General features: G+C 47.8%; 2 protein-coding genes across 6 annotated transcripts; one reads left to right on the forward strand and one right to left on the reverse strand.

Moving 5' to 3' along the window:
* Positions 1-426: 426 nt before the first annotated feature.
* On the reverse strand, positions 427-12,557 carry smg7 (SMG7 nonsense mediated mRNA decay factor). Of its 5 annotated transcripts, none has more exons than XM_052046119.1 (23): positions 12,392-12,557; positions 11,855-11,886; positions 10,727-10,844; positions 10,501-10,633; positions 10,130-10,304; positions 9,981-10,052; positions 9,574-9,724; positions 9,200-9,335; positions 8,980-9,121; positions 8,147-8,309; positions 8,003-8,073; positions 7,527-7,587; positions 7,329-7,448; positions 6,044-6,470; positions 5,811-5,955; positions 5,411-5,736; positions 4,206-4,493; positions 3,432-3,584; positions 3,228-3,302; positions 2,712-2,862; positions 2,443-2,625; positions 2,150-2,298; positions 427-1,552 (listed from the first exon to the last, which is right to left on the reverse strand). In XM_052046119.1, the coding sequence occupies exons 1-23, from the start codon at positions 12,415-12,417 to the stop codon at positions 1,439-1,441; spliced, it is 3,411 nt and encodes a 1,136-aa protein (XP_051902079.1). In that variant the 5' UTR covers positions 12,418-12,557; the 3' UTR covers positions 427-1,438. The 5 variants fall into 5 exon arrangements, with proteins under 5 accessions (XP_051902079.1, XP_051902080.1, XP_051902078.1 ...); XM_052046120.1 differs by having other exon boundaries at positions 4,206-4,481; positions 11,855-11,889; positions 12,392-12,523; XM_052046118.1 differs by having other exon boundaries at positions 11,855-11,889; positions 12,392-12,523.
* A 1,202-nt stretch (positions 12,558-13,759) lies between these two features.
* Positions 13,760-19,670, forward strand: nmnat2 (nicotinamide nucleotide adenylyltransferase 2). Its single transcript, XM_052046124.1, has 11 exons — positions 13,760-13,967; positions 15,046-15,134; positions 15,533-15,600; positions 15,667-15,745; positions 15,999-16,119; positions 16,189-16,269; positions 16,346-16,390; positions 16,833-16,909; positions 17,344-17,445; positions 17,555-17,622; positions 17,717-19,670. The coding sequence occupies exons 1-11, from the start codon at positions 13,883-13,885 to the stop codon at positions 17,817-17,819; spliced, it is 918 nt and encodes a 305-aa protein (XP_051902084.1). The 5' UTR covers positions 13,760-13,882; the 3' UTR covers positions 17,820-19,670.

Here is a 19,670-nt window from a genome sequence, read left to right on the forward strand (position 1 = left end):
AAAGGTCAATGTAACTATGACTTTGTAGCTTTTTTTTAAAAACTCGTGAACTCCCTTTGGACGCAATAACGTTATCCAAAGTATTGCATTACAACTTGTGCGCATTAGAGTGCAGACCCCTTCACACCAAACCAGAAACAGAATCATTTATGCCTCGCGTCCTGTTTTTGTATATTAAAAGGATGGAAATTTATAATTTTAAAAAATTGACAGAATAATCCGCTATGTTTTATCTTTCATATGTTAAGAACTGTTGCAAAGACACTGTATATTGATTGCATTCTAAATACAACATTTTGTCAATTTGAAAAACAATGATTTTGCTCCATTTGGCTCACACATTTCTTCATGGCTCATCCTGATGTGCACATTGTCCATAAATATGCCCCCCCCCCCAACAACAAACACACACATATAGGGACTGAGTATAGTAGGAGAGATTTCTTTTTTATTGGCAGCAAGGACATAAAAGAAAAGGAAAGAGGACAAGTGGGCATTAGCAGCTCATTATCTTCATCACTTTGTCTTTCTCACGCAATCATGAACATTTACGTGTCGTCAACATAGCGGCGGGATATTGACGACGGCCACCTTCATCAGCGAGCATTTCGAGGCGGGTCTTCGGGCAGGCCGTCGCCTCACATCGCTTTACACGATGATGCTTGCCAATGAAAAAAAGTTGACTTTTTGTTCATCATCTTCTGTTGCCATTCCGCTTAAAAAGTGACTAGTCGTTAAAAAGTTTCGGTCCAGGCGACTTCCCGTCTGCTCGAGAACTGGCGGAAGAGGAAGAAAAGCTAACAAGGGCTAAACTACCGAGCGGGATTATTACAGCAGCTGTCTCGCTAAAAGACGGCTAACGACAAACCACAAACTACATCGTTTTGTACATCTGGCACGCCGGCCTTCCCATCTTTTGCGCATTTACATGTTTAGACGTCCTCGTCGTCTTCCTCAGCAAGGAAAGAAATAGTGAGGAATTCAATCTTCCCCGTCACCCGACCACTGCAGGGTCCTCGCTCACCCTCAGAATTGCCAAAGACACAAAAAGGCCACGAAAAAGCCTCGCGTGGACTTGGGGGGGATGTCCGGCGTGGACAAACTCATCCTGTCGACCACTCATGTGTGTGTGGGTGTGTGCGTGTTTGTGTGTGCTTTTGTTCTATGTGTGTGTGTGCTTTTGTTCTATGGGTGTGTTGTGTGTACATCTGTTTAGTTAGCGATGATGGCATGCGCGCGGTCCCTCAACCCCCGTCGTTGGCATCGGCCCGCTTCCCTTCAGCGGAGGCGACCTCGTCCGGGTGGAGTCTCATCCTGGTGTCTTGTTTTTAGAGGTGAGGGGGTCGTGCCTCCCCAACCCTCCTGCGTCCACCAACGGTTGCTGGTGTTCGTCAAAGTGTGGCAGCCATGATGTCGATGATGTCATCGTGCGGGGGTTTCAGTGCGGTGGATTCATGGTGCCGTGTCCTCGCTGCTGTTTCTGCTTCTGCTGCTGCAAAAGCTGCTCCAGCGCCGACGGGCCAGGCTGCATCATCGAGCTCGACCAAATCGACTGCAAAAACAAAAAGAATCCGGTGAGTCACAAAATGTAAAACAAAGACACATAAAGTGCATTGAACTACACAGATTTACCCCCCCCCCCCCACGTGACTTCCTATTAAAGGAGCAGGTCCACACTAGCAAAGTTCGTAAGACGCTGTAGAAGGTTCTTTTATTTGATATGGTTTTAGATGTTTAAATTGTAAGTGGGTTTCATTTAGTTCTCAAATACAAAAATAATAAAAGTCAACACAAACCATAATATAAAACAGCTTATGTTCACTTGGGACATGAAATGTTCCCCTCGCCCCGAATTTGCTGTGAGGCAAGATTTAAACAGAAGTTCTTCATTTGTGAAATTTGGAGTTCATCAGCCACAGTGGATACATGAAAGAAATAGCATTCAAGGAGAGAGAGGGGAAAAAACAGAGGTACTTGAAATGCTCATTTCATGTTTTCAAAAAAACCAATTCAACAATGAGAGCAGCCACTTTGTCACGCTACCATTTGCAGTGAAAATCTCGGAGATGTGCTACAACAAAATTCTCCGGGTGGCGCTTCGAAAGGCTGTAAAGTCCGTCTCATGGCGCGGACGACAAGCGCTCGTTACCTTGAAGCTGTCCAGCAGCATGTTGGAGGATGACTCTTCCATCGGAGACTCCTGATTGGTCCAGGAGCTGCCGCTGGCGGGGGCTTGGTGCCAGCTGGCGTCCGAAGCGGTGGCCGGCAGGTACTCCAACCCAAAGCCGCTCACGCCACCTGAAATACACAGTAAAAAAAAAATAAAAAAATTTTGCCATCAAAAGCAGTGCACGGAATTCTTAACCATATTTTCACCCATTTTACTTTTTTTTTTGGCCAACGTTGCAGCATGGACAATTTCAAATCTTTGTTTTAGCGCACCTGTCTTGTCGGGCTTCCAGCGGTCAAGCGCTCTGCGCTCGCGACTGTCCGGTGTGCCGATGGGCCCAAAGTTGGAGAAGGGCGTGGCGGCCACAGCGTGGTTGTGGGTATGGGTGGGCGGGGAGGACGGCAGGCTGCTGGGGTTGGATGAGTGAGGTGATTGGCTGGCCGGGGTAGAGTGATCTGCATATCGAGAGAGCAGGCGGTGAACCGGGGGCACGCCGTCGCCATGCGCGGCAGGTGCGGGCATGTGCTCGTGCGCTACGCACCTGAGCTGGCGGGCAGCGAGGGCGACCACGGCGTCCACTCGAACAAAGAGTACAGTGATGTCTCCTGGTGCATCATGGGAGCGTCACACTTGGAGTTTGACGGCACGTTCTTCCCGTAGGCCTGACTGAAGATGCTGTTCTGGTTATACTCCTGACGCTCACGCAAACGCAGAAACAACACAAAGACACAAAAATGAAACCCACACAAAAACAGACAATATTTTTCCCCCTCAAGTGAATCCTTTTTGTTATGGAAAAAATAGATATATTTTATCTTAATAAAAAAACAACAACCATGTTTTCAAGAAACAAAATTGTGACCACAAAGGGGAGTAAAGTAAGGGGGGAAAAAAATATTATTTTTTTTCCTCTTAGGAAAAAAAGCATCCTAATCTTGCAAGAGAAAAAGTTATACTGCTGCTGGTGGTACAATTGTGAAATCGGGGGGGAAAAAATTTTTGGAACTTGCCGTGCGAGATGATTAAAGGTCACGGCGAGGCGGGAGGCGGGGCTAACCTGCGCGGGCAAGAGGGAAGACGACTGGCCGAGCGCCTCGAGGCCGCCGTCCGTCTGTCTGCTGTGATTGGGCAGCTGGGGGAAGAGGAAAAGGAGGAGGAAAGGAGACACGATGAAGGGAGGCGGCGCGACGCCCGACGCGGAGGCGAGTTTGAGGATCGAGAAACGGGGGAGGAGGACGGAAAAGGGAACGGGACTACGTACAAACAAGTTGGGTCCGGGAAGCGAGCTAAGAGGAGCGGACAGAGCCCGGAAGAAATTGGGAGGCTTAGAAAAGAGCAGCTCGTCCTCGTCCTCCACATCGGCGGCCAGAGATTTCAAAAGGTCGGGAGGAAGAAGAGGCGAGCGCGAGGTCCCCTGAGCGGCGGGAGCAGAAAAGCGGGAAAATGGCAGGAGAAAGAGCGCAAAACAGCCAAAGGAAGTCAGCAAGATTCACGTAGATGCTGGCGCCCAGCCCTGAGTGTGAAACTGTATCCCAGGCTCGCAACCAGGGCTGAAACATTTTCAAAAAAGATTCAAAGCGACTTTGTAGTTTATTATTCCCCTCAATATTGCAATTTCCACTTAATATGCCCTTTTTTGCAAGACCCTCTTTTTTTAAACAAACATAAAGCAATAAATCTGTATTATAGGATTTAGTACGAAAATGAAAACTCAGTTGAGACCAGAACCAAGGCTCTCAAACCTATTTTGAAACCCCAGTCTAGGTTTGGATCCCTATCTTGGAAACCCTAACCTGGGCTCAAAACCCTCGTTTAAAACCCTAACCCTGTCTTGAAACCCTACTTTGACAGCTAAGGACAGGCATGAACCCCAAACCCCAGACGTTAGGCAAACAAGGCTTGCAAATTTATTTTGAAAACTATCCTCGACTTGAAACCCAAAAACCGAAACAAGGCTACTTCGAAATCCGAACTGGGGACGCAGAAACCTCCTTGAAACCCTTAGCATGCGTGTAAATTTGTAAGCTGTGATCACCTCAAAGGGGGTTCCTCTGGGCCCATTGGCGGCGTCCTGTTCAGGAGGTGGGGGCCGCTTCATCCTGTCATCGGGCAGCCTGAAGGAGGGGGCATCCCAGTAGGGCGGGAACTTCATCTTCTTGTCCATAGCGGAGGCGTGCGGCGCCATCTGCTGTTCGTACACTTTGACGGCATCCTGAGTCGTCAAGTAGAAGGTCTGCGGCTTCAGTGACATCTGAACGGACGGCGGAAGCTTCTGCAGCGCCGCCTGACTCGGACTCCATAGCTGCGCGTCCTGGACAAACGCCTTACAAACACAAGCAAGGCGTTCAGCCAAATTACATAGAGGGTAAAAATCTGCAAACGTATCGAAATTAACTAGCAGAACCTGAATATCTAACTTTAATGTACGAGTAATATTTTTCTGAAATGCAATATTAATCGCTACAATTAGCTGGCAACCGGTTCAGGGTGTCCCCCCACCGCCTCCTACTGCCTGAAGACGGCTGGGATAGGCTCCGGCGACCTTTGCGATAATAAGCAGATCAGAAAATGGATGGATGGCACTATTGATCAGAATACCGTGTTTATATTGACTCAATAGTTTGTGTAATATCAGCACAGCAGCAAAATGCAGCCTTTTTACCCATCTCAGAGAGCGGCCATTTTGTGATTACCACCGTGATCTAAGATTAACTACGATTATTAGGATGAGTTTCAGGCTGCGTCCGACCTCTTGACAGAATGCTAGTGATGTTACGGAGTAGCTATTGGGAGGCCTTGGAGCTTTTGAGATTGCGTCAATGTTCGAGCAAAACACGGGAGTGTACGTTGTCGCTAGCCACTTTCTGGTGTCATTCCTTTACGCGGCTACATGAGTAGGCGGCAGGATTGTTTTGTCTTTCAAATGGCTGTTGTAGCATTTGGACTCATAAGAACATTTAGCATGTAAACAAAACGCCGATTCTCATCGAAAGTTGCGCCCGTAATTCACGCAATGACTCACAGGGGCAGGGGGGGAAGGTGTATGCAAAAAGCAAAATCAATAAATGTGAATTGGTGAATGTTTCGGAAAACCAAAAAAGACCCCGATGTGAATTCGTACAACCGCTAGCAGGCTGAAGTTCACTATACTGTTCTCCAGGATCTGTCAAGTAATAATTACTGTCCTAGTGGTGACAAAGGAGGCGCTCAGTTGGCCTCAAGTTCGCTGGCGCAACTGACCTGTTGCAGGTGGGGCGGACTCTTGCCCATTGTAACCTGCTGGACGGGCTTGGTGGGCGACGTGACCTGCAGCTGCGGGTGGGAGAGGGCGTGGGGCTGCTGCTGGCCGGGCCCCGAGGAGCCGGGCCCAGACGGCCTCTGTTGACTGTAAGGGATGTGGGACTGCTTGCCCCCGTTGGCCGCCTGCGAGCCCGCCTGCGCGTGCGCGGCCGGCTGCAGGAAGGGGCCCGGCACAGACACGCCGGCGGAGAAGGCGAAGCCCGGATTCACCTGCAGGCCCGGGAACGCCACCGCGGGAGGGATGACGAAGGCGGAGGGCGGAAAGCCTGCAGAAGCGACAGGGGGGGGGGCTCACGAGTCGTAAGGTTGTGCTTGTGCTTGTGCGTGCGTGACGACGTACCAGGGCGACTCGGCAGAGGTGGAAAGGCTCCTGGGTGATGGATTGGGATGAACTGGGAAGAGCACGTGGCTGCTTGCGTTTGAGTAGCCGGAGTCTTCTTGGCCTCCGAAACTGGAGTCTTCCTCAGTTCTGTTTGAGCTTTCACCTGGAAAGAGGAAGGCGGGGTCAAGAAGAAGACAGGATGAAGATGAGGAGTAATGTATCGAAGGCGTTTGAAGCAGCGCTTTGTTGACCTGTTTCCCAGCCTCGAGAACTTTCTCCTGAGCAGCTTTTTTGGTCTCGCACTTCCTTTTGCCATCACGCTTCAGCTCAGTTTTTGCCGCCACCCCCGCAGCTGCCAGACCGTTTCCTTTGACCAAGTCTCGCCGCTCCTTGCCGCCATCCTTCTGCTGAATTCCACGTGCGGGCTCGCGCGGTTTGATGTTTTCTTTGAAGGTGACGACGGGCCGCTCGGCACCATCCACCCAAGAGTTTGCAGCTTTTCCCGCCGACAGGACCGACTTGAGGCCGACGTTGGCGCCTTCGCCCAGTGCCCGCTCGCCGTTGGACGCCTCCTGCAGCACGCACGGCTCCTTCTCCGCCGGCTCTTCGATGGCCTGCTCGGGAATGTCGCTGAGGAAGAGGAGCAGGCCGTCCTCGCCGGCACGACATTGGATGAGCCTGCGGGAAAGTGACGGATGGTAAAAGTCACACAAAACCAACCAAGCGCCAACATTGCTGATGTTATAAGTACTTGATATAATGCCTACGCAGGCTTTAATTTTGAAGTTGTTCCCAGCAGTGTATCCTGACGTAATGGCTGACTTGACTCTGAGGCGATGCCGTCACAAACTTCGGCTATTTACTACCGACTTTAATGGCAAAATGTTCTCCTTGAACGTTCAATCGCTGATGAAAGGCGCTAAAAAAATGAATTCTACGGTGCCTCTTGCCAGCTTTCAGCGGCATGCTGGCGAAAGCTGTTAACTGTTTCCTAGACGTGAATGACTCTGCGTACTTTGATGCAGACAACCCAAGACAACTGCCTTGACAGGGTTCCCACTCTTCCACTTGCTTTTTATTTATGGACCTTAAGGACCTTTGAGGACCAATTAACAATTTTTAAGGACTTTTCTCCATTCTGCGGGTTGGATTTAATGAACAAGAAGCCACATATCACTGAGCTGGTGTTCAAATCATTGCTGCCAGAGGAAGACCACATCTTCATTTTTAGGGGCAATCAAAGGGGGTTCCTCTGGGCCCAGGAAAACGACATACACAAATGAAATGAACACCACAGGTTAATTTTAAGGATTTTTTTATTGATTTTAGAAACTTTCCCTGAAAATTAAGGACGATTAAGAACATAATTTTACAACTTCTTTTTTTAATAGATTTTTATTAACTTTAAGGACCCGTGGGAACCCTGCGTGAGTCTGGAAGGGTGTTGACTACATATATTTATATAATATATTGACAGCACTTTGCTCCTGCAGTTATTTTTTTTCTCAAGTGCTCTAAACAAAACCTGAGCCTCACCCTGGTTGGTTGTCAGCGATCCACTTTCCCAGCGCGATCAGTCTCTGGTGACGCGTGCGCAGCAGAAGCACATCGCGGTCCACCGGAACGCCCTGGTGACCTTTGGTAAAGTCCACTGCCCTGAAAAGTGTTAACCGGTCACAAAACAGGAAATTGTCACTCTTGATCGTGAGGGGAGTTACCGTACAAAAACGCTACCTGAGAGCCGGCCGCAGAGCCAGGAAGCCTTGAAGCTCGAACTCCTCCGGCAGTGGCGTCACTGAAGATTAACACCGAAATTCCAGAAGTCACCAGCCACGCCACAAGCGATCATTTATCCATGGAAAGCTCAAAAGACTCAAGTGGGAAATCGTCTACAGCCTAAAATGTAGCTCGACCACAACCACAGCGGTCCCCAATCAAGACAAAACCTGTACCCGAATGGTCCAATCGCAAACGAGTCCAGTAACTGATGTGTTTTTAGTGTGTGGCTAATCAAAATCATTCAACTTACAAAGCCTGAAGCAGACTAGTCCTCTACCCAAGTACTCCAGAATGAGAGAAAGACATTCTCGTCTTAATTTGAAGGAGGTTTTAATCTCTTGCAGTGTTGGGGTCAGAAAATTGAAAAGGAAGATCGAGCAAAAGAAAAGTTCAGAAGCGAGCTATTATAAGAATCCAGACGGAACGAGTACCTGAAGATGCGGACACGTGCTGGTCTTTGGGCTGGAAGCTGTTGAGGATGGACACCAGCCAGGGCCAGACGCTGAAGAGCAAGAAGTGACAGGAAGTGAGCGCCAGTCCTCGGCGTGTCGGGAGACACGCGAGCGCCAACTTACTGCTGCCTCTGGTCGACAGCGGCCTCGTGGAACACGCTGGGCTTCAGGCGGAGCCAGTCCAGAGAAACCTTGATGGCCGGCAGAGGACACTCGCCGGCAACCTCCTCCTCATCGCGGTTCTTGTTGAGCAGAACTCGGCTGCACATGAGGCCCAGGAAGGACACTGGCAAGACAGGTGCAGGCCATGGACCGCATATTGAGTGACATGCAGAACACTTACACGCTTCCCACTAGATGGCACAGCGACAACAATGACCAATGTATTCACATGTTGCTATTTATACAACACAACAGCATGCAGAGTTAGTGAGTGTATTTGAGAGTAAATCAAGACTGGATCAAACTGTATTTTCAGTGCCATTTGGTGGTGGTGTATTGTGGAATTTGGGGTTGTGTTACTTTTTAAAGTGGGAAGTCAATCATTCTTTTTCGAATAAAAGCGCCTTGCGAAAGTCGTGTGTTTAAAGCCAAATAACAGGTGAGTCAGAGCACCAGCAAGGTGCGCCCGTGGCCCAATTTAGGGGCGGGGCTTCATAAAAGGTCAGCCTCCTCAGAGGAGTGAAAACGTGTGGATTAGTCGACTTCATTCTTATTCCATATTCATTAGAGTGTGATGTTGAGAAGAGTTGAACATATTGCCAAGAAAACGTTTGACTTGACTCCTGCTTTCAAAATGAAAACATAAATACAGGATTGACTGATACTTTTATGATAGTAAATGTGCCTAGGCTAAAGCAAGTTTGGAAAACACTGCATGTCCGCCATTTAGACCCACCGCCCCCCTCCAAAAAATGTGGCGAATGACCCAGCCCCAAAATTGGTTCGGTTCTTACTGAAAAGCCCGAGTAGCTGGAACCAGCTGACTGTCTGCTGGCCGTCGGCCGCTATTTCTCGCAGGTGATGCAGCTCAAACAGGTTGATGACCGTCATGTGGACCAGCTGCTGCGAGCTGAAGGCCTTCTGGTGGATCAGCCTCTGCACGCACACACGTCAGTATCCGCGGGAGCGTGCACGTGCCGGTAGTGGAGGGGTGGGCGGAGTTACGGCACTTACGTGGAATTGCTCCTCCAGACGTTCCCTCAGAGCGTCCAGCTGCTCCACACCCTTGCTCAGGTACACGTGTCCGTGGAACTTGATAAAGGCCTTGACGAAGTCAGACACGCTCCACTTGCCTCTCGACTCCTCGCGGCTGCGCAAACATGTTGTGGGTTTTCAATAACAGACCGAGAGAATTCCTTCAATGTCCACCTCGCACCTCCCCAACTCTAAGCTATGATATAGTTTTTGTCTATAACATTTTTAGAAGAACACCTCTGTATACGATAGTATCATTAGTATTTAAAAAAAACAACAAAGAAGAAAAGCAAAGTTGACACCATACAAACCAGGGCCCAGAGTGATTTCAGAGCCTTGGAAGTGGAGCTTACCTCTCCAGAGCCTTGGACAGCGCCTTCTGCAGGTTGGTGGAGGCCGCGGGGAAGGGGAACTTGACGGCGATGCTGCGGCAGTAGTAGAAGATGGTGGTCAGATGGTCTCCTTTCGAAGACGCTAGGATGGCCAGCTGGTTGTACGGCTGACCTGAGAAACACAACAATCATCGGCATAATAAGACCTTGTTGTTCTTTAACTTTGGAATGAAACATTGGACACTAACATTGGAGGCAATGCTGGATTATCTGGAAGCTAATGCTAGTGTCCCTTTTCTCTACTGTGAGGGGTTAACTTTGGAAGCTATCTTAAGACGACGCCTTTTCCAGACTCATACATGTATGTTCTTGGACTTCCGCTGAATGTTCCACGTATACACAACATGGCCGCCACTGTGAGGACTCACCATTGGATGGAACCAGCTGAGCGGCGTGCCGGTAGTATGACTCGGCCTGGCTGGTCTGGTTGCGGTAGCGAGCTGAAAGTAGCAAAAGAGGACAGAATGTCAGACGCCATCTTTGTCAGCACTGGGCCTTTGTCGCTCCTCTTCCTCACCAATGTCGCCCAGGTGTACCAGGCAGTGCTGGCAGATGTACGAGCAGGAGCTGGGCTGCGGCGTCACGATGCCGCCGCCGCCGCCGTTCGGTCCATTGCTGATGATGCCCAGCCGCGACGACTTGACGCGACACGGCAGGTCAACGTTAAAGACGCTGCAAAGCTCCTGTAAGAGCTACACACGGCGGCCATCATGTCATGTGACACACGCTACATGCAGTTCATTGTTCATTGTTTTGAAAATACAAATACAATCACATTGCTATTTCCTGATGTTGCAAAAAAAACGAATACCAACAATGAAGATGCGGAATTAAGCGGAAAAAGCTTGCAACCTATCCAAGCAGCAACTCATCTGAACATCAGCTCACCTGAGTGTAGAAGCCGCTGGCCGCCTCCAGGAACAAGGACAGATTAGCCTGTACCTCACTCCGATTGGGGTTGGCCCGGTTCTTGGCTTGGCTTTGCAAGGTGGTGATCTGGTTCTTGAAGGCGTGGTTCCACCTACAAGGACAGATGACACATGAGTTAGTCGGGGTCACGAGCGTCCGAGGAGCGACAGGAGCTTGGGAGGAAAGGTGAGTGGACGCCACTTACAGGTCCTGCTCCACCTTCTTGTCCAAGGCGTACTCCAGGTCCGTGACCAGCATTTTCTGGTATAAGTCCTGCAAGGCCTGGCGGGACGTCCACGCCTCAGCCGCCGCCAGCTTAGAGTCTGCACCGTGCAAACACATGTGCGCCAATTCGTATTTATCCATTGTAGTGCGACCACTGTGGTTACCATGGCAACGACAGACTTCCACACCAAGTCATATGCACGATGAGGAACTTGATAGCACTTCATTTTTTTAAATATTCAAAATAAGGATCTGGCGGAAAAAAGCTGAATGAAAGCAATTTTAAAAAATATAATATGTAACTTTTTTTTAAAATTGGTATTACGGTGCAATTTCTATTGATATTAAATTATTGGCCGGGCTTATACTGATCCTTGACCAGTACCCTTTGCGCTCTCTGTGTAATCGGTCATGTGCATGATCAATAAAAGAGGAACTTTCATCACTTCATTTTCCCGCATTAATTTAACACTGATTGTGACCACAGTTGCATCAAAACGATACACTATTATTCTCAATCTAGAATGCAGTGTTGTGTTCCCATGGTAACGGCATGCTTCCACACTAAAAGTCACAAACGTGATGATTGGTAACTTTTAGTCATTTCACATTCTCTTCCACAGAATCGCCACGCTCACGTCATGATAGTCGCGTTTAAAAACATTCAACTGGTTACAGTGTATTCTGTTGCCATGGTAACAGGTTGGGGTTTCACATCAAGTCACATGTACGAGTACATGATTAGGTGGTAGCGTTCACGATTTCAATATGGTTATCTTATTTACAGGTGATTATTTCATTGTGATAATGATGATAATAGCTTGGTCTCAGACAGTGTGTTCTGTTACCGTGGTAGTCACATTTCATTATTAAAAGTCAAGAACATGACAACCATGTATAACCTTTAATCATAAAAGTTCCTATTTATATACACATCATTAGAAAATGTGATGAGACAATTCATCGCCCGAGTGCGCGCATCTTGTTACCATGGAAGCACAACGTGAACTTTTCAGACCAAATGAGGGGAAGTGTTATTTAGTGTGCGAAATGTACTTTTAAGAATGAAAGTTTGGTTGTATTTTATTGACGTGCTGAAGGTGCTCACCTGTCATGTCCGCCTTCAGGGCCTCTGCCTGTCTGCTTGTCAACACAACAAGAGAGCAGCTAGTTAAACAACACACTTTCCTCCCATTACGTCGGCGGGTAAGCGTCATTCAAATGTCGTGGTGACGCTAAAGTCCCGGGCAGGAGGCGCAATGCGTCGTACAGTTGCAAAATAACAACAACCATCTGTCAAGAATTTGGATAACACACACTCGTGACGTCACACAACCTTGCACGACGACAATGTTAGCAAAAAGCTAAATCTAGCACCGTGGACAAGTGACGAGTTTCAATTCTCTGATAAAGATGCTCGAGTGAAGGTGACGTTTGAAGGTGTGGCCCTATTATTTGCGCAACAGTTACTTTATCCGCGGACTGTGATGCCATCGACTGTTTGTTGATGTTATAAGCTAGCAAGCCGACGCTAGCCTTAGCCTTAGCACGCCACGAAAACAACAGCGAGAGTCGCTTCACATGTCACTTACAGTTACTCGTCATGTCGTGTGTGTCGGTATGAAAGGCCGCCAGCACAACCTACCGTAAAAAGTGCGCGCAGAGGCTCATCGTGACAGCTCGCCCGCGTTCACGCTACGACGAGCTCACGGGCTAACTGCGCGAACGCCGCCACCATATTGTTGCTTCCTGTTGGCCTGCCTGTCTGCCTGCACGCGGGCGGGGGGTGTACAGGGGTAGCCGGGTAGCTTCGATACTTTCCGGAAACATTCGGCTCAGCACGAAAGAACCGAAGTCAGACCGAAACGACAAAACATGCTTAACAAAAAAAAACAATGCGTAACATAATGAAGTGTCTTTCGTTTGCTACTTTGATCGTTTCACTTTAATCACACCACTCACACGCCAATCTATTCGTGTTATTTCGGACAAAGGTGACGAGCGTTCAGTTTACGAAGCGCCCACAAATCGGTTGCGCTTTCGCTGCTCGCCTTTCTTTTGTCGGAGCGGTGCAGCTTCGGCACTTATCGGAAGCGTTCGGCTCAGCACGATAAAATGACCAGAATGAAAATACCAATCGGAAACCCCACCACAGATTTAATAAAACAATGCAATGTGTAATATAATAATGTCACATGTTTCTTATAGTGGTCGTTTAGCATCATTTACAACACTCACGTCAACATACTCCTCGAATTTAAAAGATGAGCCTTCAGGTTATACGACGAGCTCATCGATGGGAAGCTTCGGCACATTTTTAATCGTGGATTGTTTCCGGTTAGGTTTTAGGATTTCTTAGAGGCCCCCAAGAGACTGCCATGCTGCCTCGTCAGGGAAAGTATCCACCAGGCAGGGCTCCGGGATTTTTTTCTCCCCCCGGGAATAAACGGGGGCTTTACCGATACAAAGCGGGGCTCAGAAAATAATTTCTAAATTTATTCACAGGGATTTCTGACGAAGCTGTAGTGTCCCCTCGTCCCAGTGTAGCGCCATCCTTGGCATCCTCAGTGGAATGCCCTGGTTCTTACCTCATGAGATAATGGGTTATAAATCAGGCCCAGACCTGGCTGCCCCGGAAGAGTGTTCCTATGTGATTGCATTATTATTTCGTGTCATAACGGCTAATTTGTGTGTGTGTGTGTCCTAGTGTGCTGTGAAAGCTACACGATAAGACTATATCTTATACAATTAACTTCTCCTGATAAATTTTACTTCCAATTTCTAATTTGAATAAAATGTGCTGTGCGGTATTTTCAACTAAGCATCACCTCAAATTACACAAATTCCGATTCTTATCATTCAATAGTGTTCCGCATTTCACAAATCAGCATTCGCGCGCAATTTCGACCACAAATACACTCAAATTGATGAAGTGAAGAAGACAACTTTTTGACCCCTTTACGCTCGTTCTCCCCTGATCACGTGATCAGCGTGCCTGTGAAAACAGTGACGCCACTCCCCACCCCCTTCCCAGCATCCTGCCGCAGACTGGGCAACCTCGCCTCTCGTTCTGCATCTGCTGCCGCCACACAACCCAAAACTAGAACCAGAACCGGAACCGCGACAAGAAGCGGCCATGCCAGAAACCAGCAAAACTCACGTGATCCTGCTGTCGTGCGGCAGCTTCAATCCCATCACCTATGGACACATCCATATGTTCGGTAAGAGCTTGTGTGGGAATGGCACGTTGCGACGTCACAATGAAAGAAGAAGAGAAAAAAACGCCGCCCACCACCCACTCATCACCTTCCTTGCTTTTTGTTCGGGTCGGCCGCGCTCGTCGCTGTCCAGCGGTCCGGTGCTGAAACTGAGCGTTCTTGAGCTTTGCTCGCGTCGAATGCGTCGGGTTGAGTTGTTGCCGTGAAGGTAGGCAGGCAGGCAGGCAGGCAGGCATGCATGCAGGCCTTGAGAACAACGCAGCCTCAACCCCACCCGCGATGTGACGCAGCCCACAAAACAACAAGCTCATCGTCATCATCTTCAAAACAGGAACATAACAACGAGTAGATCATGAACACATTCATTCATTTTAAAAATCGTATTTAAATTAATCCCTAGTTTGAAATGTCCTCGCTTTCTTGCCATCCAAATACTCAAAGGCTTTAAACTCTTCAATGTAGTGACGTGGAAAATTCACGAGTTGGCTCGCATCAACGTCAAGGTTCAAAATAATAAAAGAGATGTTCACATCACGATAAACAACCCTGACAAAACACACACAGACAGGAATGAACATAAACAAGTAATACGAAGTAACGCGCATATCATTCATTCATCCAAGCCACTTGCAAAAGGCCAAAATGCCTGCATGCATTTCGCCGCTGTCACCCTGGGACCCCCATTTCACAATTGACACCACCCACTCAAATGTATTCTTAAACAAATGCCTTTGGAAATATATTGCACTTTGTAAATGTACACGCTCTCATGGGAGTAAGGTTATAATTACTCTTGATAGGATATTTGGATGAAAAAACATGAATGTAAAATAATTCCATAAAAAGCAATGTTGTATGCAGTCCTAAACCGAAGACCCTCTAGAATTTTTTTACTACCTGTCCGCGAACCACCGGTTGAAAATAATTTCTTCAAAATGTTTGTCTATGCAACATCATATGCATCTGTAGATAAAAGACACTTGAGCTTGATGTCAAAATTGTTTGTTCCTGCATATAACTTTCTTTATTGTGTGTGTGTGTGTGTTTGTGTGGGTGGATGTGTATGCGTGCGTGCGCACAGAAAAGGCAAGGGACTACCTGCACAAAAGTGGGCGTTTCATCGTGATCGGAGGCATCATTTCGCCAGTGCACGACTCGTATGGAAAAGCTGTGAGTTGGCCTCCTGGCCTTAAATGGTCGCTGTTGTTGTTGACCGGGAAGCAGGATTCTGCCAGACCCCTGAAATCCGAAACGTGTGTCAGGGAATGAGTCAAGTTAATCGAATCGTGAGGTTCATATCGTAATAATACCGTCTCGTGACGTCTGGTTGTTGTATCATCTGTAGTATTTAGGAGACTTTTGCGGAGTATATTGACCCTTTCGGGGACAGCTTATCATCTTATCAGGTTACAGGTTGTCATAACTGTTGCATGAAAGGGTTAACAGGGACTTGTCAGTAATACGTTGAAGTTGGCACACAAAATCCAGGAAGCATACACCAGCGCGCCACCTGCAGAAAAAATGTCCCATGCTCCACGATGATGTCACACTGTCTGTGTGTCCGTCAGGGTCTGGTGTCCAGCAGGCATCGTCTGACCATGTGTCAGCTGGCCGTGCAGTCGTCCGATTGGATCAGGTGAGTGGTGTGACAGGAAGCTAGTCAGTGCCGCCGCCTACTCTAACGTCTTTCCTGTGGCCGCAGGGTGGACCCCTGGGAGTGCTACCAGGATACCTGGCAGACCACCTGCAGTGTCCTGGAGCACCACAGAGACCTGATGAAGGTCCCCTTTTATTTTATTTTATTTTTTACATTCAATCTGCCCGATTGTCTCCTTAACCTTTGCAGCACCCTTATAAACATGTCCGACCACGCTTGTCTTGGGTGCATCATCAACAATCGCCGGGCTGAAAATCAAGCTCACTGTTAGCTTATTTCACTGGATGTATTCGTATGGCAGTAACTTCAGATGTTTTTCAGTGCTTTGAAGAGTGTTTAGGATTTATTCATTCGAAATGATGTCGTTGTCCCCATAGCGAGTGACGGGCTGTATTTTATCAAACGTCAACACACCGTCGTCGACCCCCGTCATCGGTCAGCCACAGGCTCCGCCCATTTACCAGAACCACAACAACTTGAATCACAAGACAACCTCCGGTAAGTTTTTGGCCAGCCCCGCGAACACGACGATGAAGATGAGGATGACGAGGAATTTGTGGCTTGCAGTGAAACTTTGGGGAAAGCTGAATGAGAGTTTGGCCAAAGTTTGCTGCGTGCGCCCTCACATGGAACGCTTTACCTTCATTGGTGAGTGGCGACACGCCAGCCCAACTCTTTCGCCTGCATGTCCGCATATCACTGACATTCATGTTTCTGGCATCAGATGAAAACGCCAACTTAGGACCTGCCATGACATATGAGGAGATCGGTGAGTGTCCGACTTGCATGTGTGTGTGTGTGTGTGTTTACTCAATTTTATTTTGTCAAGTGGTTGCACAAAATAAAATCTGTATCCAGATACATCAACTGAAAAAAAATGTATCCACCATTTTTTTCCAGTGTATCCAGTAAAAGGTGTGCTTTACTGAAAGTGTCTTTTTCCTTTCTACCTTCCTTCCTTCCTTCCTTCCTTCCTTCCTTCCTTCCTTCCTTCCTTCCTTCCTTCCTTCCTTCCTTCCTTCCTTCCTTCCTTCCTTCCTTCCTTCCTTCCTTCCTTCCTTCCTTCCTTCCTTCCTTCCTTCCTTCCTTCCTTCCTTCCTTCCTTCCTCCTTCCTTCCTTCCTTCCTTCCTTCCTTCCTTCCTTCCTTCCTTCCTTCCTTCCTTCCTTCCTTCCTTCCTTCCTTCCTCCATCCACTCGCTGTGGTGTGTAGAGTTGCGCATCTTGCTCCTGTGTGGAAGTGACCTCTTGGAATCCTTCTGCATTCCTGGCCTGTGGAAGGACAGTGATGTAAGCGCTCCTGTCAACCTGCCCCCCCCCCCCCGCCCTCTCCCCAGTCTCTTTCCCACCCCAAATGTCATTCCCATGTTGCACTTCTTCCGGGCAGAGGAAGCACTCGACACACATTTCAAGCACACGCAAATATGAGTTTGACTTCAAAACAAGTCGGCAATGGGACTTTAACACAAGCAGTTGACTGGACATTGAAACGCACATAAATTATCTCACAAATGACCAACACACCCCCCCGCCACCGACATTTGGGGCAACATCAATTTAACCTACAAGCACGTAAAATAAAAACAACGCAAAAGTGAGTGAGGAAACTTTTTCAAATGTCTTAAAAAGCAGCCGCGCCAGCGCTGGAATGTTGCTACGGAAACAGAAGTTGTGATTCTTGTTCCCGGCGGGGCAAATCAAATCAGCCGTCGGCGTGTTTGCAGATGGAGGTGATCGTGGGTGACTTCGGCATGGTGGTGGTTCCTCGTGATGGCGCTGACACGGAACGGATCATGAAGCAGTCATCGGTGCTGCGCAAACACCAGGTTGGCAGCATCCCGCTTCTTCTTGCATTTTGGGGAACGTGTGCAGATGTGCCAGGTTAGGCTGCTGCGACCACACGCCAACTTTGTTTGATTTGCCGTCTGCTCTCAGGACAACATCGTGGTGGTGACGGACGACGGCAAGCATCCCATGGCGAAGGTCAGCTCCACTAAGAGCAGGTGAGATTGTCGCCACCTAAGTGGACGGATGTACAAACAGTCAGCTTTTATTTTGAAGGAGGAGGAAGTGATGTGTTGTCATTTTTGTGCACAGACTGGCACTGCAGCACGGCGACGGCCACGTTGTGGACTATCTGTGTCAGCCGGTCATCGACTATATCCTCAACACGCAGCTCTACATCAATGCTTCGGGATAGGTGCCGCTCGTAGTGCTGCGCGAACATGTCTCCCGCTCGGCTATCACAACGCAACTTCAGTGCAGTGAACCCTCACCCATGCCCCTAAACAAAGTTCAAAGTAACAAACAAAAACCATGGCAGAAACTAAAAACTCTCAATAACAAAAACATGACCAAAACAGGACTGAAGCTAAAACATAACGATGAACTAAACATGACTGAAACAAACATGAAAGTAGCAAGAAGCAACAATGACCCGACACTGAGTGTTGGGGCTGGGAGTCCTTTTAAGGCCTTAATTACCTATACCAACAGGTGTGCAGCTCTCGGGGGAGCCCTACAGTGCCACCTGTTGGTCGCTAAACCGAATCGTGACACAGCGTGCTTGCCTCAAGCTGTTTATTTGCCGCGGCAGTTAGTTGACTGAAAAAAAAGGACAAATATAAGAGAAAGACAATTAACCATTATGTATTTAAATACCAACGTGCTCAACTAAACCATATGATGAAGTCGAATCAAAGTTTATTAGCTTAATGCTAACATTAAATGGAAAACGCTATAGAGAGGCTGATAGAAATGATCATTGACATTATGGTAGCTCTAAACCTTTAAAACATTGGCCACTTTATGTCCCGGGCATATTGCCAGACATCATAATCTACAAAGCCATTTGAGGCAACTGAAATATTTTTGTTGAAAAAGTTTCACCTTCAGCTTGAAATTTTAGGCAAACAGAGCATCTACGCATACAAACAGCATTCAACAATACACACTGGCATATATTTTCTCTGCTTTAGAGGACCCTCTTTGCCTTTTCATCTTGCTCGTAATTACGGCACATAATGTAGCTCAGCTTTGGGTGTAGCTCAGTGCTGCCTCACATGTTGTGGTACAATGTGGTACTGCACTTAACACAACTCCAAACTCGATCTTGCCTGTAAACTGTAAAAAACGGTAAAATGAATTTGCTTCAAATGTGTAAAATAGCGGAGTCCATGGAGGATAAATGGCAACTAAGTGGGGGTTCACTGTAACTGCGGGACTGATGCACACGCACGTGTGTGTGCGCGTGTGTGTGTGTGTCGGTGTTTCATGGGGCAGGGATGGGGGGGTTCACTTTGGCGCCACTTCTTGTTTTTCATCCAATCAGCAGATGCATGAACCCACAGCTGATTAGGAACTGTACAGTTTGTGCCCACATACACCCATTTTGAAGTCAATTAGCGCGTTAGCCATCGCTTGCTGCGAAGTTGAAGCGATTGGTGGGAACAGCTCCCCCTATTGGATGTCAGTGGAGACCCTGAACTGGGCTTCTCTTCATATAGCGTTCACGTTGATCCTTAAAGGTGATATATTGTGCTTTTCCTTCCCAATTCAAGAGAGTTCGGTGGTCTGGTCTGCTCTGTGGCATGCCTTCAGCAAAATAGGCCAATAAAGCAACACTTTTTTGACATTTATTTTAAATAGCGTATTTCTTGCCACCGTAAAATGGACTTGTTTTGCCCTCATCCCTCCTCACATACTGCTCAACCGATGGTGAGCGCTGCTTTCACTGCGATGGCAACCAGTGGGCTGGATCTTCTCTATTGTGCACAATATGGCCCTTGTAAAACATTCCGCGTAAATTTAGAGGAATTGAGGACTCTGAAGCTTTTTGACAAAGATCCACTTTTTTCAAAGTATGGTAGTACAGTACTGAATGAATAGTTTTTCAAAGTAAAAGCTTCAGTGAATGGATGGCTTTTCAAAGCGAAAGCCTGCGTGAATGTTTGCTTGTCAGTGTCGGTGTTGACTGTGCAGCATGTTGACACTCTGCTTGTGCTTGTGGCATGACTTAGATCGATTTATTAAAATTCAACACAAGAACAAA

Source organism: Hippocampus zosterae, chromosome 15, assembly GCF_025434085.1.
Source record: "Hippocampus zosterae strain Florida chromosome 15, ASM2543408v3, whole genome shotgun sequence".
In the NCBI taxonomy this organism is placed as follows: Eukaryota; Metazoa; Chordata; class Actinopteri; order Syngnathiformes; family Syngnathidae; genus Hippocampus; species Hippocampus zosterae.